We start from the raw sequence: 20270 nt of genomic DNA on the forward strand, positions 1-20270 counted from the left end.
GCAGCTGGGCTTCTGAAAAAGCAAAACCAATCAATCAGCTGGTGTCGCCACCAATTTAATTTTGGGGAGACACAGCTCACCATCTGGACCCTAGAGAGCCCATGAGAAATGTTAAGGAATTGGGTGCATGTCTAATTCCATGTATTTAAAGCAAAATTCAAATGTTGCAGCGTTGTGAACGCTCAGTTACTCACTCAGACCACCTCTAACACTCACTGTGCCTTGGAGGCAGCCGGCAAAGGGAGAGAAGCTGTTGCCCACCTTACAGTGACCCGGCAGAGTGCGCAGCGAGTGTCTGTCCTACTGGGACGTTCACAGCCACCCTCTCGGTGACGTTCTACGTTAGCACGACAGGGCAGCTGAGACGCTGGGGATGGGCGCTGGCATGAGAAGCCGCTCCGTTTCTTCAGAGCCCCGGGAGCCTTTCCTCGAAGGGGTAGCTTCCTGGGTCAAATCCCGCTTCCTACGTCCTGGCCTCGGCAGACGCCACCCTCTATCAGGACTTCATGCGGACAGACACCTGGAAGAGTCCACGCTGCAGCTTAGCGGCCTCACCTCGCCCCCCTCGGAAGGAAGCAGTTATCACCCCACCGTCAGCATCACCCAGGTAGGTGATGTGGCTTCGACCAGCCACACAGAAATGGGCTCGCGAGGCCTGTGACGGGCTCTGTGACTCCAAAAGGGAGCTGGGCTCAGAATTAGCTACTTGGCAGGGAGGGCAAAGCTCTGAGCACCCGGCCACACCCGCAGCCAATGACAGCACAGAGCCTGGGGGTGAGATGCTAACGCGGGAGGCTCCAGTTTGGAGTGAGAACCACTGCGATGAGGCCCAACACCTGCGCCGCCCAGTGAAAAGCAGGGCTTTTCCTTTTAAACCCGAGGAGGGTGGAATATCAGCTCTGGCTCCCAGTAAACATGGCAGTAAACTCTTGCTTCATCCAGCATTTGGATCTATGTCTCCAGTACCAATTCCAGTTCCTGTTTCTCAGATGTGGAAGCAGGACTAGAAAGAGAGGAACTAGCTATGATTCCAGTCCGTCTACAGGAGGACTGAAATTGGCAGCATTTTCAACTTTATCCTCATCAAAAAGTGCTTCCCTCCCTCCCCAGACACAGCCACTCACCACTGTTAACTGTCCGTTTTTATCTTTATAGATTTGTTCTTCTGGTCCCGTGTCGAAAACTATTGTGCCTTCTCTTCCAGGACTGATATAAAACTGTAAACTTAAAATACACAAAACATGATGAGTTACTGACCTGGTGTTACTGTTCTCTCTCAGCCTTTGCTCTACAGGAGAAATTTACTTAGGAAGTTTTACTCGTTTCAAGGTTGAACCTGTTTGATTATAGAATTTGAGTAATGCAAAGACGAAAACCATTTCCATAACCAGGAAACTTACCCCATGTCTCTGTAATTACTCTATGATCAGTTTAGCTCCTTCACTTTCAAGGGGCCACGCTGCTGTCTGGGTAACTATATGTCTTTATACAACAGCTCTCATGGGCTAGCTCTGCCCTCGGAGGCAGAGCAATACAGAAGCACCACTTTCCACGTACCCACCTCTCGCTGTTCCATCCACATAGGGATTTACTCAGCAGGTTTTAGGGATTGGGGCGTAATGGGAGCAGAAGTGTGAGGGAGCAGCCTGCTTTAGGGGCTCTGGGAGCCATGCTGAGGGTCCCTGCCCAGCTGTGTGACGGCACCCACTTCAGAGCTGCCGAGAGAATTGAACAGGTTCTCTATGCACCAGGGGTTTTTCCTTTATGTCCCACAGAAATGCCAGCACTTTTCCGTCTGTAGGCAGCCTGCAAAGTGGAGGCCCCCTGTGCCCAACCAGCTGACCTCCAAAACAGCTTCCACAGCACAGGTGTGGCTGCCACCTCCTCGGGCGGAGGCCCACCCCCCACTTGTGACAGCTTCCCCCAGGGGCGTGAGCGCCGCCTTTGAATACTGGGTCACAAGACCCTGGTCCCGTGGGTCAGCCAGTGATCACCCACTTCTTCATTTCTCTGGAGCCCCGGGCATTGGGGGGAGGGAAGAAGTTCTTAATCGGAAGGGCAGGGTACCCACTGGAGCAGGGGTGGGGAACGTCTGGCCCAGGACTTGAAATTCAATCACTCTAAGGCAGCGGTTCTCAACCTGTGGGCCGCGACCCCTTTGGGGGTCGAACGACCCTTTCACAGGGGTCACCTAAGACCATCGGAAAACATATATAATTACATGTTGTTTTTGTGATTAATCACTATGCTTTCATTATGTTCAATTTGTAACAAATACATCCTGCATATCAGATATTTACATGACGATTCATAACAGTAGCAAACTTACAGTTATGAAGTAGCAACGAAAATAATTTTATGGTTGGGGGTCACCACAACATGAGGAACTGTATGAAAGGGTCGCGGCATTAGGAAGGTTGAGAACCACTGCTCTAAGGGCTCTTTTCACAGCAACATGAGTTTTAAGTTGATGATTTTGTATGGCCCACAAATAACACTATAAATATCCAAATGGCCTGTGGGCAGAAACAAGTTCCCCACCCCTGCAGGGAGGCGGGCACGGGTGACACAGTTAACATTCCCGTGGGGACCTGTCCAGCGGAGAGCTAGGCAGTCACAGTGCCTTCTGTGCGTGAACGAGCATTTGAGCACTGAATGCCTTCCTCGCGGGAGACGAAATCTCCTACCTTCCTTGAACAACATGCACGATGTTCTCCTTCTTAACCAGCATGACCAGTTTCGTAACCGCTTCAAAGACGTGCTCACACTGCAAGATGGCGTCCCCCTGCAGTGGGGAGGGGAGGAGAGGACAGGGCGGTTTCAGTGGGAGCGGTGAAAAGAAAACTCCCCAATACTGCGGTTTCACCGTCGTCCCCCCTGCATCTCGGCACCGTGCCGGGCCCTCAGCAGAGGCAGGTGGCCGTCGGTTACCTTGTGCTTGTTGGCTCCTGGTGAGACGTGAATGACTAAGAATCCATCGCTCAGGTTGCTGGTAGAGACACCTGCAGACAGACGGCAGTGAGGAGCCAGGAAGGGACAACTTGACATGAAACACAGGTACAAGGAGAGGTGCACCTCGGGGCTCCCCAACCCCACACTCGTCCCCCCTCGCTGGGCCCAGCAGGGCGAAGGGCTCCTCAGACAGCGTGCTGTTGGGCTGTCAAGGTTGTGCCCCAAATAAAAATGGGCACGAAGAGGGCGACGGCTGTCCAGCCCGGACACTTGAGTGACGGGGGCTCCACTGATATTTGCGCAAGAACAACAGGCCCCTACATCGTCATCCTCCGGTCAAGGGCTTCCTGCCTGGGGTGCCGGGAGCTAAGTCACCCAGTGACTGGCCCTGAGGTGGCCTGCGTCTCACCTCTGAGTGCCGAGTACTCTATTTTCTGCTTGATTTTGGCCAGTTCCACCACATACGCGGCTTTCTGCGTGAGGATGAGCTGCCGCTGCCGCGCCTTGAAGCCTTTCCTGTCGTATTTAATGACCGGGATGCCATACTGCAAGGAGGTGACCGTCACAGCGGGTGGGGAGGTGGGAGGAGGGGGCGCGGGGCTGAGTTGCTGGTTACTCAGAGGTTCAGATTTTGCATCATCAGGGTTTTCCTACACCCTGGTGCTCTGCCTGGTGGATTTTGTTAGGTTTTTGGGTTGTTTTTTCTTAATCCTCACCCAAGGATATTTTTCCCATTCATTTTGAGCGAGAGAGAGAAAGAGAGACATCAACTGGTTGCCTCCCTCACGTGCCCAACCCAGCCGTGGCCACCCGCCTCGAGGGTCTGCTCTGAGAGGTCAGCAGAGATGCCCTCTCCTCAAGGCTCTGTGGGCACGAGAGACCCCAGCCACAGGAACGTCCTGTCTAGCCACGCGGGTGTCTGTTCCCCCGGGGATCAAAGTGACAGAGCAGCCAGCAGAGCCCCCGAGAGCTTGCCGACCTGCCTGGGATCGCACCGCTCCTAAGTGAGGCAGGCAGCCCAGTCAGTACCCAGAGCCCCGCCCACACGCACCCCTGCACGTACTCGGTGCTTCCAGAAAACAGGCCCCGTCCTCAGACTCCATCAGGAGTTCTGCCCGAGACCAGGCCCCGCTCTTCCTTACCTGGATTTTCTCGTTGCCGATGAGCTGAAGCACTTTGGGATTGATGTCTCCTTCGTCTAGGAGGGAACAGAGCACAGTGAGTCCTCGCAGAAGCCACTGGCATCCGCTGGCTTCCTGTCCCTCTGTGACCAAGACCCCAGCGGGGGCACCGCCATTGGGAAATGCTACGGAGTTGAAATTTTCCCCCTGGCTCTTTTAAAACGAGGTAAATGGAAAAATGTACTTACCTATCCGACTGTTGGCAAAGGGTTTATTCAGACTCTCCGCATAGCCTTCCTTCTTTCCCCTGAAGACTGCGCTGGCGACCGCCTTCTGCTGCATCTGGTGACACAGTTCAATGTACAGCAGCGGTGGCCATGGGCCTCCGGGACAGGCGCGCCCCCAGGTCCACGTGTGGCACCCCTTCCCCGAGACGCCGTGGGAGCTGTGTCCTTCCACAGACATCAGAACACACGCCTGGCTTTGACCAAATGCCCTAAAATTGCTGCCCTGGCAAAAACGGAGTTGCTGCTTATGCTTGTTCTCTTTCACTTGCACTGGCTCCCTGGAAGCAGGATGTGCAGAATTTAGGGAGCCATTTGTTGCTCCTGGGTCAGAGGTCAGCAGGCTCGAGCCAGCGGGCCAAGTCCAGCCTCCGGTCTGGTTTCGTAAGTCAAGTTTTACTGGAGCGCAGCTCTGCCTTCAGTTACACGCTGCCTCTAGCTGCTTGGGGGCTCTTGACAGCAGAGCTGAGTCATTGCCACGGCGGTCCCACGACCCCCAAAGCCTGAAATACGTACTCTAGCCCTTTAGGGGAAAAGTCTGCATAAACAAAACCAGACCTCCAGCACACAGGGGGCCTGCATTTGCTCTGCAGGGGCCAGCTGGACTGTTCCCATGGTAACAACAGAGTGATGCCGATTATTAACAGCTGCCACTCAACAGGGCTCAGGCTGAGTGTTTAATCATCACGTGCATGAGGCGTGTGCCTTGGCTGACAGGTGAGGTCCGCTAACTAGTAGTTCAGCCTGAGGGCAGCGCCCGCCCCTCCGCGCACCCCACGTCCCTACCAGCGCTTTCCTCTCGGCGGTGATCCCGCGGCAGTACTTCCGAACCAGGTTCCTCACGCACATTTTCCGGAGCAGGTCCGATGCCTGTGGGGAACACACCTTATTTCCCACCCGTCTCCGGCCGTGGCCACCAAAACAGCTGTGGAAACCTAGTTGAATTCAGTTCGATTTAAAGTGCGTTAGGACCTTACAGTCCAAGAGAGCAGCTAATCGTCTCGCGCTCCCTTTTCTCTGCTGCTAAGCTAGTGGTTCTTAAACTTGAATGCACTTGAGAGACTGTCTAAAGTGCGATTCCTAGGGGTGCTGGCTCAGTGGGTCCAGGTTTGAGCCCAAGAACCTTACCGTCTACAGAGGGTCCTCGGGCCACCTTCAGAGAGGCACTGTCACCTAACCCTCCTGGAAGGCGACTCCAGGACAGACGCCATTTAAAAGGGCTCTGTGGCCCGGGCAGCGTGGCTCAGTGGTTGAACGTTACTCTGTGAACCAGGAGGTCACGGTTCATTTCCTAGTTGGGGCACACGCCTGGATTGTGGGCTCGATCCCCAGTGTGGGGTGTGCAGGAGGCAGCCATCAGTGACTCTCCCTTCCTCTCTGAAATCAATAAAAATATATATTAAAAAAAATAAAAGTGCTCTGTGTAACAGACCTCCAATGGCTTTATGCTCCCAGTGAGGACGTGACGGGTTCTGAGAAGTGAAACCTCTTGTGTATCACCTTGCAAGGATGTGCTTGGCTAAGGCGGCCCTTCCGAGCCCGGGGAGGTCCACATACAAACACACAAGCTCTGGCAGTGCCCAAGCCCCTTGCACCGCGAGTCCCAGCGGAGTCCTTACGTTTTGCAAGATGCCAGGAGGCCTCAGCCAGCGCTTGTCCAAGACGTTCTTCGGGACGTGATAGCGAAGATTCAAGATGTAATTCTTGCGCACGAACACGACAAACTCCTCATTGTCGGGGCAGAGAGGCTTGTCGCGATGGATGAACCCCTTGATGAACCTGAATTGGGAAGCGTTACGTTCATTTTCTGACCCATTTCTTCCCCGCGTTGTGGGTTCTCTCCACTCGTTTGATCAGAAGAGACCACAGGGCAGCGATTACTTAGATGGTTACATAGGCCAAAGCCAGTGATGTCGCCCACAGGCCCAATCTACCCCAAAGGTCTGTCCCACTTCACCCACACTGTTTCTTCTTTGTTTTTAATAGTTTGAATTAGTTGCCAACAACAACAACAAAAAAGAGAGGTATTACATGAAAGCCAAATTTCCAGCTTTCCTGAAAAATCAAAAGATCTGCCTGGCATTTCTCCTTGGCAGCTGTCATCTGAGAGGGAACGAGCGTTCCAGTTGGCCGCAGTCCCCACCATACCTTACTGTCTTCTCCCAGCTCATGAGACCCACTTACTGTACCCACCTGGTGTCAGAAGGCATTGATTTGACTTTGTGACTTCTGAGCTAGACTAAGAGAAGACTACAAATGGACTAAGTTGCAATCACCATCAAATCAGGGTGCTCAGAGGAAAGAGCTGAATTCCTCAGGGGTGACATCCCAAAAGGAGGATTCCCCGTCTGCACAAATCCAAAAAACCCAGCCAAGCCCACGACCACCCCCTGCCGCACCCCCGCACCCGAGAACTTACCTCCTTATAATCAGCACAGCCCACTTCCTCCTCTCGACCTCCTTCCGGGCCAGGGCTCCGCGCCAGTGGGTTTCGAGTTTGATGGCTGAAAGAGTTCACTGCTGCCGTTAGGAGGCGAGCACCATCACATTGAATCCAAAAGGGTTTTTCAGGGTCAGTCACCCAGGCCACAACCATCGGCACGCCCGCCACGGCGCTCGGCTAGTCCCGGAGATGGAAAGTGGGGTGAACGCCCTCAGTTCTTCCCTGAGGGGTGCTAAGGGGGACACTGAACCTGGGAGACAGGAGCACGGGGCGCTGTGGGAGGACCCGAGCTGCCCGGGGGCCTTTTCAGGGGCAAGCATGGCGCTCATGTCTCTTTACACGTGTCTGACCATGGGGTTTGGTTTGTCTCCCCGTGTTTGCTTTCGTTGTCTACATTTTAAAATTGGGATACAGAGCCCTGGCCGGGTGGCTCAGTGGTTGGGCATCCACCTACGAGGTCATGGATTATTGAGTGGTGTGTCCATAGATGGTAGTATTTTTTACAAACCAAGGGGATTATAAATTCAAAATTCAGAAGAGTGGGGAGGGACAGAGGAAAGGGACTCATGTTCGTAACCTTTTCAAAAAGTTATTCCTTAAACATGCATATGTTGTGGATCAAATAAAATATGTCCATGGAACATAGAACACTATGTCGTCATCTCTGATTAAACAAGTGAGTGAAAAATGAGAAGAGGCCTCAGAACTGGACCCTGAGCGCCCCCCCACCCCCCCGACACACACACACACACATATACACCAAGGTTTCGAGGACGGGCAGGGGAGGATGCGCAAAGGAGCCCGGGGGGGGGGGGGTGGAGGAGATGAGAAATCGCTGGGCCCATGGCCAACTGGAAAGTTTCTGTGTAACCCTTACCTGCTTGTCTTTTTTTCACATACACTCTTCTTTCCAGGCAGGCTTTGTATGTGGCTTGAATCCTCGCCACTTAAAATAAAACAGAAGTTTGGTGGAATGACTCTCACGTGTGCCTCACTATAGTTGTGACCTTGAGGGGATGTCAGAAGTGACCCTCGGGGCTTGCGGTGCAGAGGGGACGAGGAAGCCGTCATCAAGTCACACTCAGCCCGGCTGTCCGGTGCTTTCTCATCCTTCCTCTTGCCTTCCCCCAGGGTAAGGCCCAGAGCCACCATCAGGAGGGCCTGGTTCCATGGTGGGCATTACAGCCCATCCTCACTCCCCACCCTGCACCCGCAGCAGCACATCTGACTACTAGGCCTGCAGGTCAGATGGTGAGGAAACTTGCAGCTAAGGGGTTGTGACCCCAGGGCTGCCGGACCACACACCCGCCCCCTGTAGCTTCTCCTTTCTCCATCCACCTCCTCCCATTGACAGGCCCAGCTCCCTGAGGACCCTGAAAACATGAATGTCACCTCCCCTGGGAGCTGGTTCAAAACTCCCCACCCCCCACCCCCACCACAGCCAGCACCTGCCCATTAACCAGATCCCAGTGATGTGCCTTGACTGGGAATCGAGCCCACAATCCTTAGGTGCCCGGGTCAACACTCCAATCAGCTGAACCACCCGGCCAGGGCACTGTCGTGTTCCTGCTTCTCAAAGCCAATGCTTCTAGCATTACATCAAACACCATGTTGAAGATGGAGCCCAAGCTAAGCTTGTCATTTCACAGTCTATGGAAGTCAGGACAGGAAAAAAAAAATCATACCCAACTGATGTTTACTAAATTCAAAGGCATCTTCCGTGGCAAACAGAGTTCTGGGGAAGCGAATGAATATCTTGGTTCTAGAAGTGGAAACGAAGGTGTTTTAATGATTAGTTGGTCAGTTACCATCTGTAGTGGGTCACATGTGGTCCCCCCAAAATCAGGTCCACTCAGAACCTCAGAATGTAAGATTCTTATTTGAAAAGACGATCTTTGCAGATGTAATCAAGGGTAAGGCTCAAGGTCAGATCAGTGGGGAGAGGGGGACCCTAAATCCAAGCGAGTCCTTATAAGAGAAAAACGCACACAGGGAAGAAGTCCATGTGAAGACGGAGGCAGAGACTAGAGTGATGTGGCCACAGCCAAGGAGTGTCAGGAGCCGCTGGAAGCAGCGAGGAGGGATCCCCAAAAAGCCTGCCAACACCTGGAGTTGGGACTTCTAGCGTCTCAAACTTAGAATGAAATTCTCTTGGTTGAAGCCAGCTAGTTTGTGCCAACGTTTTATGCAGCCCCAGGAGGCTAACACACCATCCTAACCTGCAGTAAACTGTTTTCCTGCTCTAATGAATCATTCAGACCCCAGGAGGGGCTTGTGGAACCCCCGTTTATAGCCGGTCGGTCAGAAGCCCAGGTGACAACCTGGACGTGGGACAGGCATCTGCTGTGGGGAAGGAGCCGTCTTATAGGGCTGGGCCATTCCCTGTGGGGTCTGCCACTCTCTCCAGGTCGACAGTATCAGGACTGAGTGAAATCGCAGTGCGCCCAGCTGGAGCCCGAGGCGTGGACTGTTCGGCGTGACCCACCACTGTGCGTGGAGGAGACACACGGGAGAGGGTTCTGCTTTAAGAGCTGCATTTAAATGCAGTGGATGGAGATATCTGCTTATACGTCTACGTCATTTCCTGAAAAATGAATCTCTGGGCTCCAGACGGATGTGGATCAATGCCCAAAACATTTGACAGTGACATCCCAGCCACTCACCTCCCCAGCTTGTACTCTTCCGGTTTGTAGCCGATGTATTTGATCAGCCGCTCGACGCCCTCTGCTGGAGGCCCGCGCCAGTGCGGCCAGGTGTCTGGGCACAGGGACTTGTACCTGGGGAGAGAGGCACACCCTGACCTCACACCATCCTCCCACCAGGGTTGCATGCCAGCCGCCCCGCGTGCTGTAGTAGACTCATTCCTTGCTTGAATTCAGATGCTTTGAATTCAACAATATATACTTGGCCAAAAAAAGAAAAAAGAGGAACTACAATCGGGTGGGAGCTGTCTTTATACAACAATGACATCATCAGACACCTCAAGAAACTCAATTCCACTCCTAGGTATCCAGGGCGGGGCCAAAGGTTTACAGTTGTCAGTAAGCGAAACAGAGTTTATTCTTGTGTTATTACTAACTATTGTCTTCCATGCGAACAACTGTAAGCCGCCTTTTGTCCCACCCTGTACAAGCAAGAGACAGGAAAACATGTCCACGCAAAAGCTTATGTTCATAGCGTCATTATTCAGGATAGACAAAAGGTAAGACACACAAATGTCCATCAGCAGACAGATGAGAAGATAATGTGTTATCGGCAGCCTCTCTCACTAGGGGTTAACGCCATGTGGCAGGGGTGGGCCTGTCTGGTTCTCTGCAGCCACCCAGCACCTCGGACAGCGCTGGTACCGGCAGGTAGGTGCTCGCTGGTATTTATGGAAAGAATAAACAAGCCCCAGACAGCAACAAAGTAGGAAAGAGATGTATGAAGTTCGGAAAATGGGAGCGTCATATATGTGTGTGTGGCGGGGGCAGGCAGTGGCTGCTACTTCCTGCCACTTCCCTAAAAGGGGAAAAATGAAGGAGATACGGGTGAATGAATAGCTGCTGAGCAAAAATGGTGTGCACCCATTTTTCAGATTTTTGCAGAGGGTACCTCAAAAAAAAACCACAACAACACCTGGTAAATAGTCTGGCAGTTCCTCAGTTGAACACAGTTATCATCTGACCCAGTAACTTACTCCTAAGCATATGCCTAAAGAAATGAAAACTGCCCTAGCCAGTTTGGCTCAGTGGATAGAGCGTCAGCCTATGAACTGAAAGGTCCCAGGTTCAATTCCGATCAAGGGCACATGCCTGTGTTGCGGGCTCGATCCCCAGTGGGGAGCGTGCAGGAGGCAGCCGATCAATGATTCTCTCTCATCATTGATGTTTCTATCTATCTCTCCCTCTCCCTTCCTGAAAGCAATAAAAATATATTTAAAAAAAAAGAAATGAAAACATGTGTCCACACAGAAACGTGCCCATGAATGGCCCTAGCAGCATTGTCATCACAGCCCGAGAGTGGGACCCACCCAAGTGCCCGTCAGCGGATGAGTAGATACATGCACAGTGGCCTAGCCACACAATGAAGTACCAATCAGCCATAAAAAGGAATGACTTATGATCCACGTTAGGACATGGATGAATCTTGGAAACATTATGCCGAGTGAAAGCCAGACACAAAAGTCCACCTAGTTTACGATTCCATGTGTATGGGGATCCCCACCCCCAATTCTGTGCGGCTCCTATGCCTGCATTCCCACTACACCCTCTTCTCTCGACAGCCAGCCCAGTAGGCAGAGGGGATCAGCCCAACACTGACAGCGCTAACCCAGCGCCTGTCAAGACCCAAGCCGCGCAATACCCATGCCTGCCCCCTGGTGGCAGGTCTATGCATTTGGCCTTGTGCTGCTTCCATTCCCACAAGTTGGGGTCTTAGTGAAACGAAGGGACGCCGATAAACTGAGCTGGCTTTCTGTTCTTGGAAATATTCGTGTTTATCACTGTCACAGCCTCACAGCCGGGAGGAACCAAACTGCGGTCCCTGAGGGATGGTGGTGGAGTCTCCGCCTCATCGGAAACTCACACCTCTCCACAGCAGTCCCCCTCCTCCGTGTTCGCTTTCCACAGTTTCAGTTACCCACGGTCAACTTCAGTCCACAAACATTACATGGCAAATTCCAGAAACGAGCAGTTCACAGTGTCACACTGCATGCAATTCTGAATAGTGTGATTAGTAATCATGGCACCGTCCCACCAGGGACACGACTCTTCCCTTTGCCCAGCGTCTGCACACTGTATACGCTACCCGCCCATCAGTCACATAGCAGCCCTCCGAGCCATCACATCACCGTCACAGTGTTGCAGCGCTTGTGTTCAAGTCACACGTACTTTACATAATAACGGCCTCAAAGCACAAGAGCAGCGTTGACCGCAATTCAGACAAGCCGAAGAGAAGCCGTAGAGGGCTTCATGTGAGTGAAAAGGTGGAAGTTCTCAGCTTAAGGCAATTTAGCATCTCACATCATCACAAGGTGAGTACAATATAATGTGTTGAGAGAGACCAGACTCACGTAACTTTTCTTATGTCTATTGTTCCAATTGTTCTATTTTATTATTGTTGCTACTCTCTCTGCCTGATTTACAAATTAAACTTTATCAGAGGTTGTATGTCTAGGAAAGAACATATCTATAGGGTTCGGTACTAGCCGCGGTTGCAGGCATCCACTGGGGGTCTTAGAACATACCCCCTCTTCCCACCCCCCCACCCCACCCCCCACCCCCGCACACAGACAACGAGGTTCTACTCTAGGAGTTTGGCTACACTGGCTTCAGGTCAACAAAGCGAACTTCACCTTTGCAAGAAGTGCTCATACTTCCGCCGGTACGCAAAGCCGGCCCGCCTCACCCGCAGGTGTTCCATCAGCCCCAGGTACTTGATCTGGTGCCTGATGAGGAAGTCGTCAAACTTGCCTTGGAAAACACAGAAGAGGGAGCGACGGTCAAGGACCCCATTGGCTCCATTTCAACCAACCGAGACCAGGGGAGAGCCTGCGAGCTGGCGGCCTGGGAGCTGGATCTAGCCACACACATATGCTTTCTTAGGCCCGAAGACAACATGAGTGTTATTTCATGGGGGAACTTTACAAGGAAATCCGGATTTCTGGTGTCTCTTAAAAAAAAAAAAAAAAAACACCCATGAGGTCTGGCCATTCTAGGTCTAGAGTCCCACAAGACAACAGCAGCTGGAAGGGAGTCGTGCTGCCCTTTTCAACGGGGTGTGCCCTCTCCAGTTTGCCGCAATCCCCTCCGCTCCCTATTGCCTTATGCCCAGTCTGCTTCACTCATTTTCTTCCTGCCCGGCCTCTGAAAGCCTTTGACTGTGTGACTCTGTTACAGACCATGGCAGGGGTTTAGAGAATAGCCAAGTCAGAGACCATTTGGTAAGATTGTTCGCTGCTGAAGAGAAGCAACATTGCTTCCCCTCCCCTCTGGCGCCTGCCTGGCTCAGCTGAGTTGAGCCAAAGTCTGAGCAATGCTCACTCAGGACCACACGCCCCCACCCTGTTTACCTTCTATTATTTTATTTTAATACTAGAGGCCCGGTGCACGAAATCCATGCAAGGGGCTTGTCCTCGCAGCCCCAGCTTTGTCCAGAAGGTCGTCCGGACTCTGCTGTTCGGTCTAATTAGCATATTAGCTCTTTATTATATAGGATCTTTTTATTGATTCCAGAAAGGGAGAGAGAATCATTGATCAGCTGCCTCCTGCAGGCCCCCTACTGGGGACCAAGGCCACAAACCGGGCATGTGCCCTTGACCAGAATCGAACCCGGGATCCTTGAGTCTGAGCCAAACCGGCTAGGCCAGTGGTCGGCAAACCACGGCCCATGAGCCACATGCGGCTCTTTGGCCCCTTGAGTGTGGCTCTTCCACAAAATACCACATGCGGGCGCGCACGTACAGTGCGATTGAAACTTCGTGGCCAATGCTTAGAAGTCGGCATTTTGTGGAAGAGCCACACTGAAGGGGCCAAAGAGCCGCGTGTGGCTCGCAAGCCGCGGTTTGCCGACCACTGGTCAACCTCCTATTATTACAAATGAAAAGAACTCAGCCCTAGCCGGTTTGGCTCAGTGGATGGAGCATTGGCCTGTGGACTAAAGGGTCCCAGGTTCGATTCCAGTCAAGGGCATGTGCCTTGGTTGCAAGCACATCCCCAGTAGCGGGTGTGCAGGAAGCAGCTGATCGATGTTTCTCTCTCATCGATGTTTCTAACTCTCTATTCCTCTCCCTTCCTCTCTGTAAAAAATCAATAAAATATATATTTTAAAAAAGAAAAGAACTCAGGCCCAGAGGACAAGGACAAGCCCGTGGTGGTGGTGAGGGTGTGAACTGCACTCCACCTCGGCCCCTCCCGGCCTCGTTTCCCCCAGCTCGGGGCTCAGCGCCGTTCACCACTCACTGGGCTCCTTCCTTTCGTTGGGCTTGATGCAGCGGATGTAGGAGGGTTCCTTGGAGACGAGGATCTCCAGGAGGCTGCTCAGGCTGGTCTTGAACTGAGTCCCCACCTGCAGGGAGAGGGACTGCGCTGAGGAGACGGTGCCCCTCCCAGTTAACACCCACAACAGGGTTAGGTCATAAGACGCTGGCCTTTGAGACCCCAGCTCTCAAAGACAGATTGCTGTCACATTAAGAGGAGGCTTTGGCTGCCCCGGCCTGAGAAGCCCTTTGAGTCCCACCCTCTCCACAGATTGTCCCACCTGTTACCATTCTGCCCATTAATTAGGATGTGGCCCTGGCCGGTGTTGCTCAGTGGTCAGCGCATCAGCCCATGCACCAAAGGGTTGCAGGTTCACTCACCCCCCCTGGTCGTCTCTCACATCGATGTTCCTCTCTCTCTCTCTTTCTCTCTCTCTCTCTCTCTCACACACACACACACACACACACATCGATGTTTCTCTCATTCTCTCTTTGGAAAGCAGTGGGAAAAATATTCTCGGGTGAGGCTTAACAAACAAAAAGGAGAGAGAGAGAGAGAGAGAGAGAGAGAGAGAGAGAGAGAGAGAGAGAGAGGATTTGGATGTCCTGGCCTGAGAAGCCCAAGGTCAGTGGGCTGAGCAGAGGCTAGACAAGCACCTACCCAGAATGCCTCACTCACTCAGCACGAATGCAGTTAGTGCCTTGTAGGAGCCAGCATCGCTGCCAAGCCCACCACCCCCCCCCCTCCTTCCCGCTTCCTTGTCACCAAGCTTCCTTTACGGCACTCACACTACCAAGTTCTTTGTTTGATGTCATTTTCCCACACCCTCCCCACTAGATTGTGAGCCCATGAGCTCAGGGACCTTGTCTGCTTTGTTCTTGCAAATCCCGTGCCCAGCCCAGGGCCTGACTCAGCGGGTGCTCAGGGCATGTCTGCCAGCGACCACCCTGGGTGCTCACCTCGGAAATAATGTATCTAATAGAACCCGCTGGAGGGTGACAGCTCCAGGACAAAGGGAGGGCTTAGGGAGGGTAGGGAGCCCGAGGCGAGTGCACCCTCTGGGGGAGGAGGGGAGGGAGCCCGTGGTGTGTGCACCCTCTGGGGGAGGAGGGGAGGGAGCCCAAGGCGAGTGCACCCTCTGGGGGAGGAGGGGAGGGAGCCCGTGGTGTGTGCACCCTCTGGGGGAGGAGGGGAGGGAGCCCGCAGTGAGGCACCCTCTGCGGGGGGAGGGTAAGGAGCCCGAGGTGAGGCACCCTCTGGGGGAGGAGGGGAGGGAGCCCGCAGTGAGGCACCCTCTGGGGGAGGAGGGGAGGGAGCCCGAGGTGAGGCACCCTCTGGGGGAGGAGGGGAGGGAGCCCGAGGCGAGTGCACCCTCTTGGCCACCTTTCCAGTTCACACGGGCTCGCTTCCCACTCACCGTGGGCGACCTCCTGCGGTTCTCCAGCTCGGCCACCAGGAAGCACTCCTTCAGGATGCCGTTTCTGGACCTGCACAGCACCTGCCGCACAGAGAAATGAGTCCCGTGCACCGTCCCAGACACCGCCACGGTGAAAGGTTTGGACAGACGCCTCAGTGTCTGTTCCAGCCGTGACACGCTGGCTTCTGACTCGATGCCTGGAGAGGAAATTCCCAAACAAATCTGCCCCAAAATCAGTGTCGCGGGGGTGTCTCAGACCCCTCAGAAACACGCGTGGTCCCGTTTCAGACTGACCTCTTTCAGGTGCCTGTACAGGAGATCACTGTTCTTTTCCAAGAATCCTGCAAAACATTGAGTAAGGAGTGTTGGAATCAACGGCTTCGCCGGAAAATGCAATTCCATCACAACCGATCGCAAAGGGAAACCCTAAAAACGATCTCACGTTGAGACCAGGCCTCAGCCTTGGCACTGGGACAGCGGAGGCTGGAGAACCCTCTGCGGTGGGATCCTCCTGTGCCGTGTGGGGTGCTGAGCAGCCTCCCTGGCCTCCACCACAAGGTGCCAGTGGCATCTTCTCCACTTGTGGCAACCGGATGTCTCTAGACACTGTCAGGCATCCCGGGGGACATCGGGAGAACCAGGTCCTCAATGCTGACCTCATGGCACCCACGCTCCATTCTATGTCGCCATGAGCTGCCATGGGAATGCACAGCCTTCACACTGAGCATCCTACCCGGGAAGGCACAGCCTTCACACTGAGCATCGTACAGCACCCTGGTCTGTTAGCAAAGAACACCACACCAGTGAATGGCATTGAGACAATGGAGGGGGCGCTGAGTTCCAGGGGAGACTATGCCTTGGGCGAGGGAGCGCCTGGGAGGGATGTGCAGCCTTTCCCCAGAGGACGCGGAGGCCCTGCCTGGCTGTGGCCTGTGCCCGGGGCACCCACCTTTGGTGCAGTAGGTGACCTCCCCCGCGTAGTGGAACAGTCGGAACTCCATCCAGCCAATCCTCTTGCGGCCCTTTGGACCCGCCAGCTTCCGGCTGCGGCGAGACGGACACAGACACAAGCTGAGCCTTTCTCATCACGGCAGCAAAATGCACCAAAGTACAAAGCAGAGGGAGAGGGGCCTCTGACGGTGCCCGGGACCCCACAGCCAACTGAAGGCCAGCACGGAGAGCGGACCACGGCGGGCAGCTCCCAGGAAACCCTGCTGCCGTCTCATCCTGGTGGAGACCAAGGGCTAACAGGAGACCCTCCCTTCCCACACACACTGAGGAATAAAAACAGGCATGAACCGCAGAAACAGTTACTTTTACAATGAAGTCACTTCCATTTTTCCGGGTGACAACTAAGAAACGATTTTACCACCTTACATTATTATGATGTCGCGAGACTAAAATACTCATGAAATATCATGTTTCAGATTGTGGTGATTCATAATGTTTAAGTAACTTTTTCTTGACATGTATATACACACACACATATCCTAAGGGCATACAGCTCAACAATCTTTCATTCTTTCATGAAGTTATAGACCAGTGATGGCGAACCTATGACACGCGTGTCAGAGGTGACAAGCAAACCCATTTTTTTTTGTTGATTTCTCTTTGTTAAATGGCATTTAAATATATAAAATAAATATCAAAAATATAAATCTTTGTTTTGCTATGGTTGCAAAGATCAAAAAATTTCTATATGTGAAACGGCACCGGAGTTAAGTTAGGGTTTTTCAAAATGCTGACACGCCGAGCTCAAAAGGTTCGCCATCACTGTTATAGACTGTTCATTCTAACGGCTGTATTTCATTCCATATGTGAATATACCACAATTTATTTTTCCAGTCTTGATTCATTTAGTTATCCAATTCATTTTACATATCATTTTAACATTCTACAAGAGGTTTGATAAAGCCACTACCATTTATGGAATCCTTACTATGGTCAGAAACTGCACCAGATGACTTATACAGTCACTTATAATTCCAGATGGTAGGTATATTAACATCCCCACCTTGTAGAATGGGAAACACAGATGCAAGAGTGTTGGTTTGGTTCAGTGGATAGAACATCGGCCTGTGGACTGAAGGGTCCTGGGTTTGACTCCGGTCAAGGGCACATACCTGGGTTTTGGGATATGCAGGAGGCAGCCAATCAGTGATTCTCTCTCATCATTGATATCTCTCTCTCTCTCTCTCTCTCTCTCCCCCTCTCCCTTCCTCTCTAAAATCAATGAAAAAGTTTTGATGTGGAATTCGAGTTTGATTTTTTACTAACAAAAAGGATGCATATACAGCAAGTCCTCGCTTAACATAGTCAATATGTTCTTGGAACAGTGGCAAAACAACATATAATAAAACCACGTTTACCATAAGCTATTTGATGTAAGTAAGAGTCAAATTCCTACAGCATCTCATCAACCTTATAATGGAAACGTTACCGGAGGGCCTGCTGAATATGACTGGGTGCATCAGAACGGGATTTATACTACAAAGACGGAGCTGTACTCTTGGGGAGCACCCCCACCTCCCCAAGAAAATGGATATGCCCTGCAACAATGCAACAGCTCATCACATGCAATACCTACGTTTGGAAGTGCGCATGCTTCCCCACTTTCTCTTCTAACTTCTCCAGGAAACTCAAGTCAGAAGCAGGGCCAGGACGGATACATTCTTCATCCTTCAAACGAAGAAGAGAAGCCTCGAGCCACAGCAACACACTCCACCACGTCCAAGTCTAAACACGCTCACCGGCTCTGACAATGTCCTGCACTCACATGCGGTCATCTCACTCAAGTTCAGGGGAACGTTTCCTGGGAGGGGGCCTAACCCATCACATGTTCTCAGATTTTTTTTTCAAGAGAACCACGGAACCAGAGAGACTGGAAATTCCATGAGAAAGCAGCTCTGCCACCCCCCGAGCTGAGGCTTATCCCCAAAGTCTTCCCAGGACACCCCACAGCTTCCATGCCCAGCTTGCTTACACACGCAACCTCGTTTTTTTCTTAACTACACATCTCTGGCAAGGAACATACAGATCCCCCTGTACTCGGAGCAAGGCCTCATGGGAAACAAACTATAAAGCCACTTGGGCCCAACGTCTCATATTTCTCAAGCTCTGCCTTTCTGTTTTCTATTCTGGGTCCTCCACAGAGATAACATTTCACTGACCATCTTTAAAAAAATAACGGTGAGCCTGGCTGGTGTGGCTCAGCAGTTGAGAGTCAACCCAGGAACCAAGACGTTGCCAGTTCAATCCCCAGTCAGGGCACATGCCCAGGTTGCGGGCTCCATCCCCAGTGGGGGGCGTGGAGGAGGCAGCTGATGGATGACATTCCTCTCTCATTGATGTTTCTATCTCTTTACCCCTCTCTCCCTTCCTTTCTCTCTCTCTCTCTCTCTCTCTCTCTCTCTCTCTCTCTCTAAAAATATATAACATTTTAAAAAATTAAAGATGAATCAACCATGTAGCTTTTATTAAAACAACAGTAACAACAATAAAAACCTGGTTAAGGTTGGCGAGACAACTCTTATTAAGTAGCATTTTTATGCTGATTTTATTTATGGAGAACCAATGGGATTAAGTACTTTTTACTAAAATATCTTTTGTTAATCCTCACCTGAGGATATTTTTTCCCATTGATTTTCAGAGAGAATGGAAGGGCAGGGGAGATTCAGAAGGAGAGAAACATCGATGAGAGAGACGCATCAACTGGTTGCCTCCAATACATGCCCAGACCAGGCTGGGCATTGAGCCTGCAACTGAGGTACATGCCGGTGACCAGATTCGAACCCAGGACTCTTCAGTCTACGGGTCAACACTCTATCCACGGAGCCAAACTGGCTAGGGCCTCAAATTCCTTAACATACTGGTCTAGCAATCCCCCCGAGCCTTGAATGTACAGACACTCGCGTACGTCAGCCCGCGCTTCCCCAGATGTCCCCATGGCTGGTGCCCTCACCTCCTTCGGGTCTTTGCTCAGATGTCACCTTCTCAGCGAGTCCTTCCTGAACCATCAAGGATCTAAAATGGAGCTGCCCTCCCCAGCACATCTCCTCTCGTCCTTTTTCTCCATTGCACAATCTACACACGTTGCCCATTAACCTGTTTGTTGTCCGTCTCTCCCTGCCAGAATCCAGAGCCTGCACTGGTTTTCCACTGCTGAGTCCCAAAGCACAGGGCACAATCCTGGCCCAAAGCAAGCATCCGATGAGTGTCGAATGAATGAATGAATGAATGAATGAATGAATGAAGCCTGAATGCTCACCATGGGACAGGCATGGCTCTGAGCCCTCTGCCTACATCATCTCACTAAATGTGTCCTTCCAACTCCTCTCGGAAGTAAGTGCTGCTCTCGCTGTACCCGTTTCAAGAGGATGCAAGCGCTCGCGTGCGTCGTGAACACCGGGTGAAAGAACTCTAACGGTAATTGTCTCACCAGGATGGAGATGATTCCCTTGTGTCTTTCTTCAACCAAGTCGCAGATGATCTTGTTGTTGAAATACTGAATCGGCTCCCACTGAAATGACAAAGAGGAAACAATTCTCCACGGAGGATTTGGATGAGCAGATGTATTTCTTTTAAACGGGTTTTCCGACATTTTTTCGAAAACCCGATTTGTATCTCTAACATTAAAAAATAATAATCCTTTCTGAATATCAAAATAACTTCCTGGGAAATGGGCAGAGCAGGAATACAGAATAATTCTCAGTACTGATCAGGGAAAATCGCCAATGAAATCCCGTGTCTCAAGGAGATGCCTCTCACGAGGTTATCAAACGGGAAGAAAACCCCAAAAAGTTTACCTCTATGCCTTCCATCTCATATTCTGCCTGCTCCGCCTTCAGGGTTCTCTCGATCAACAGCTGCTGGAGCTTCTCGTTGCAGTAATTTATACAGAACTGTTCAAAACTAGAGATGCAAAAGGTTTACAAACTAAAGCTATGCACGTAGGCCAATTTTTTTTTAAGTTGTATTTAATTTTTTTAATTAAATTTATTGGAGTAACACTGGTTCATAATTATATGTTTCAAGTGTACAATGTATAACACATCATCTGTGTATGGCGTTGTGTGCTCACCCCCCAAAGTCTAG

General features: G+C 51.8%; 1 protein-coding gene across 1 annotated transcript in view; it reads right to left on the bottom strand.

Moving 5' to 3' along the window:
• Positions 1–373: 373 nt before the first annotated feature.
• Positions 374–20270, bottom strand: part of MYO1H (myosin IH) — a 34300-nt gene continuing 14403 nt past the window's right edge. The window contains exons 11-31 of the mRNA XM_059675964.1: positions 19982–20087; positions 19615–19695; positions 17764–17855; positions 16126–16220; positions 15471–15517; positions 15177–15257; positions 13742–13847; positions 12136–12253; positions 9464–9577; positions 8486–8562; positions 7678–7746; positions 6777–6861; positions 5977–6136; positions 5144–5227; positions 4322–4415; positions 4095–4150; positions 3362–3497; positions 2932–3002; positions 2688–2785; positions 1125–1224; positions 374–520 (exon numbers count right to left, since the gene is read on the bottom strand). Of these exons, the coding sequence (XP_059531947.1) occupies positions 497–520; positions 1125–1224; positions 2688–2785; positions 2932–3002; positions 3362–3497; positions 4095–4150; positions 4322–4415; positions 5144–5227; positions 5977–6136; positions 6777–6861; positions 7678–7746; positions 8486–8562; positions 9464–9577; positions 12136–12253; positions 13742–13847; positions 15177–15257; positions 15471–15517; positions 16126–16220; positions 17764–17855; positions 19615–19695; positions 19982–20087 (1894 nt within the window). The 3' untranslated portion in view covers positions 374–496. The remainder of the gene's footprint in view (positions 521–1124; positions 1225–2687; positions 2786–2931; positions 3003–3361; positions 3498–4094; positions 4151–4321; positions 4416–5143; positions 5228–5976; positions 6137–6776; positions 6862–7677; positions 7747–8485; positions 8563–9463; positions 9578–12135; positions 12254–13741; positions 13848–15176; positions 15258–15470; positions 15518–16125; positions 16221–17763; positions 17856–19614; positions 19696–19981; positions 20088–20270) is intronic.

This window comes from Myotis daubentonii, chromosome 19 (genome assembly GCF_963259705.1).
Source record: "Myotis daubentonii chromosome 19, mMyoDau2.1, whole genome shotgun sequence".
Taxonomy (NCBI): domain Eukaryota; kingdom Metazoa; phylum Chordata; class Mammalia; order Chiroptera; family Vespertilionidae; genus Myotis; species Myotis daubentonii.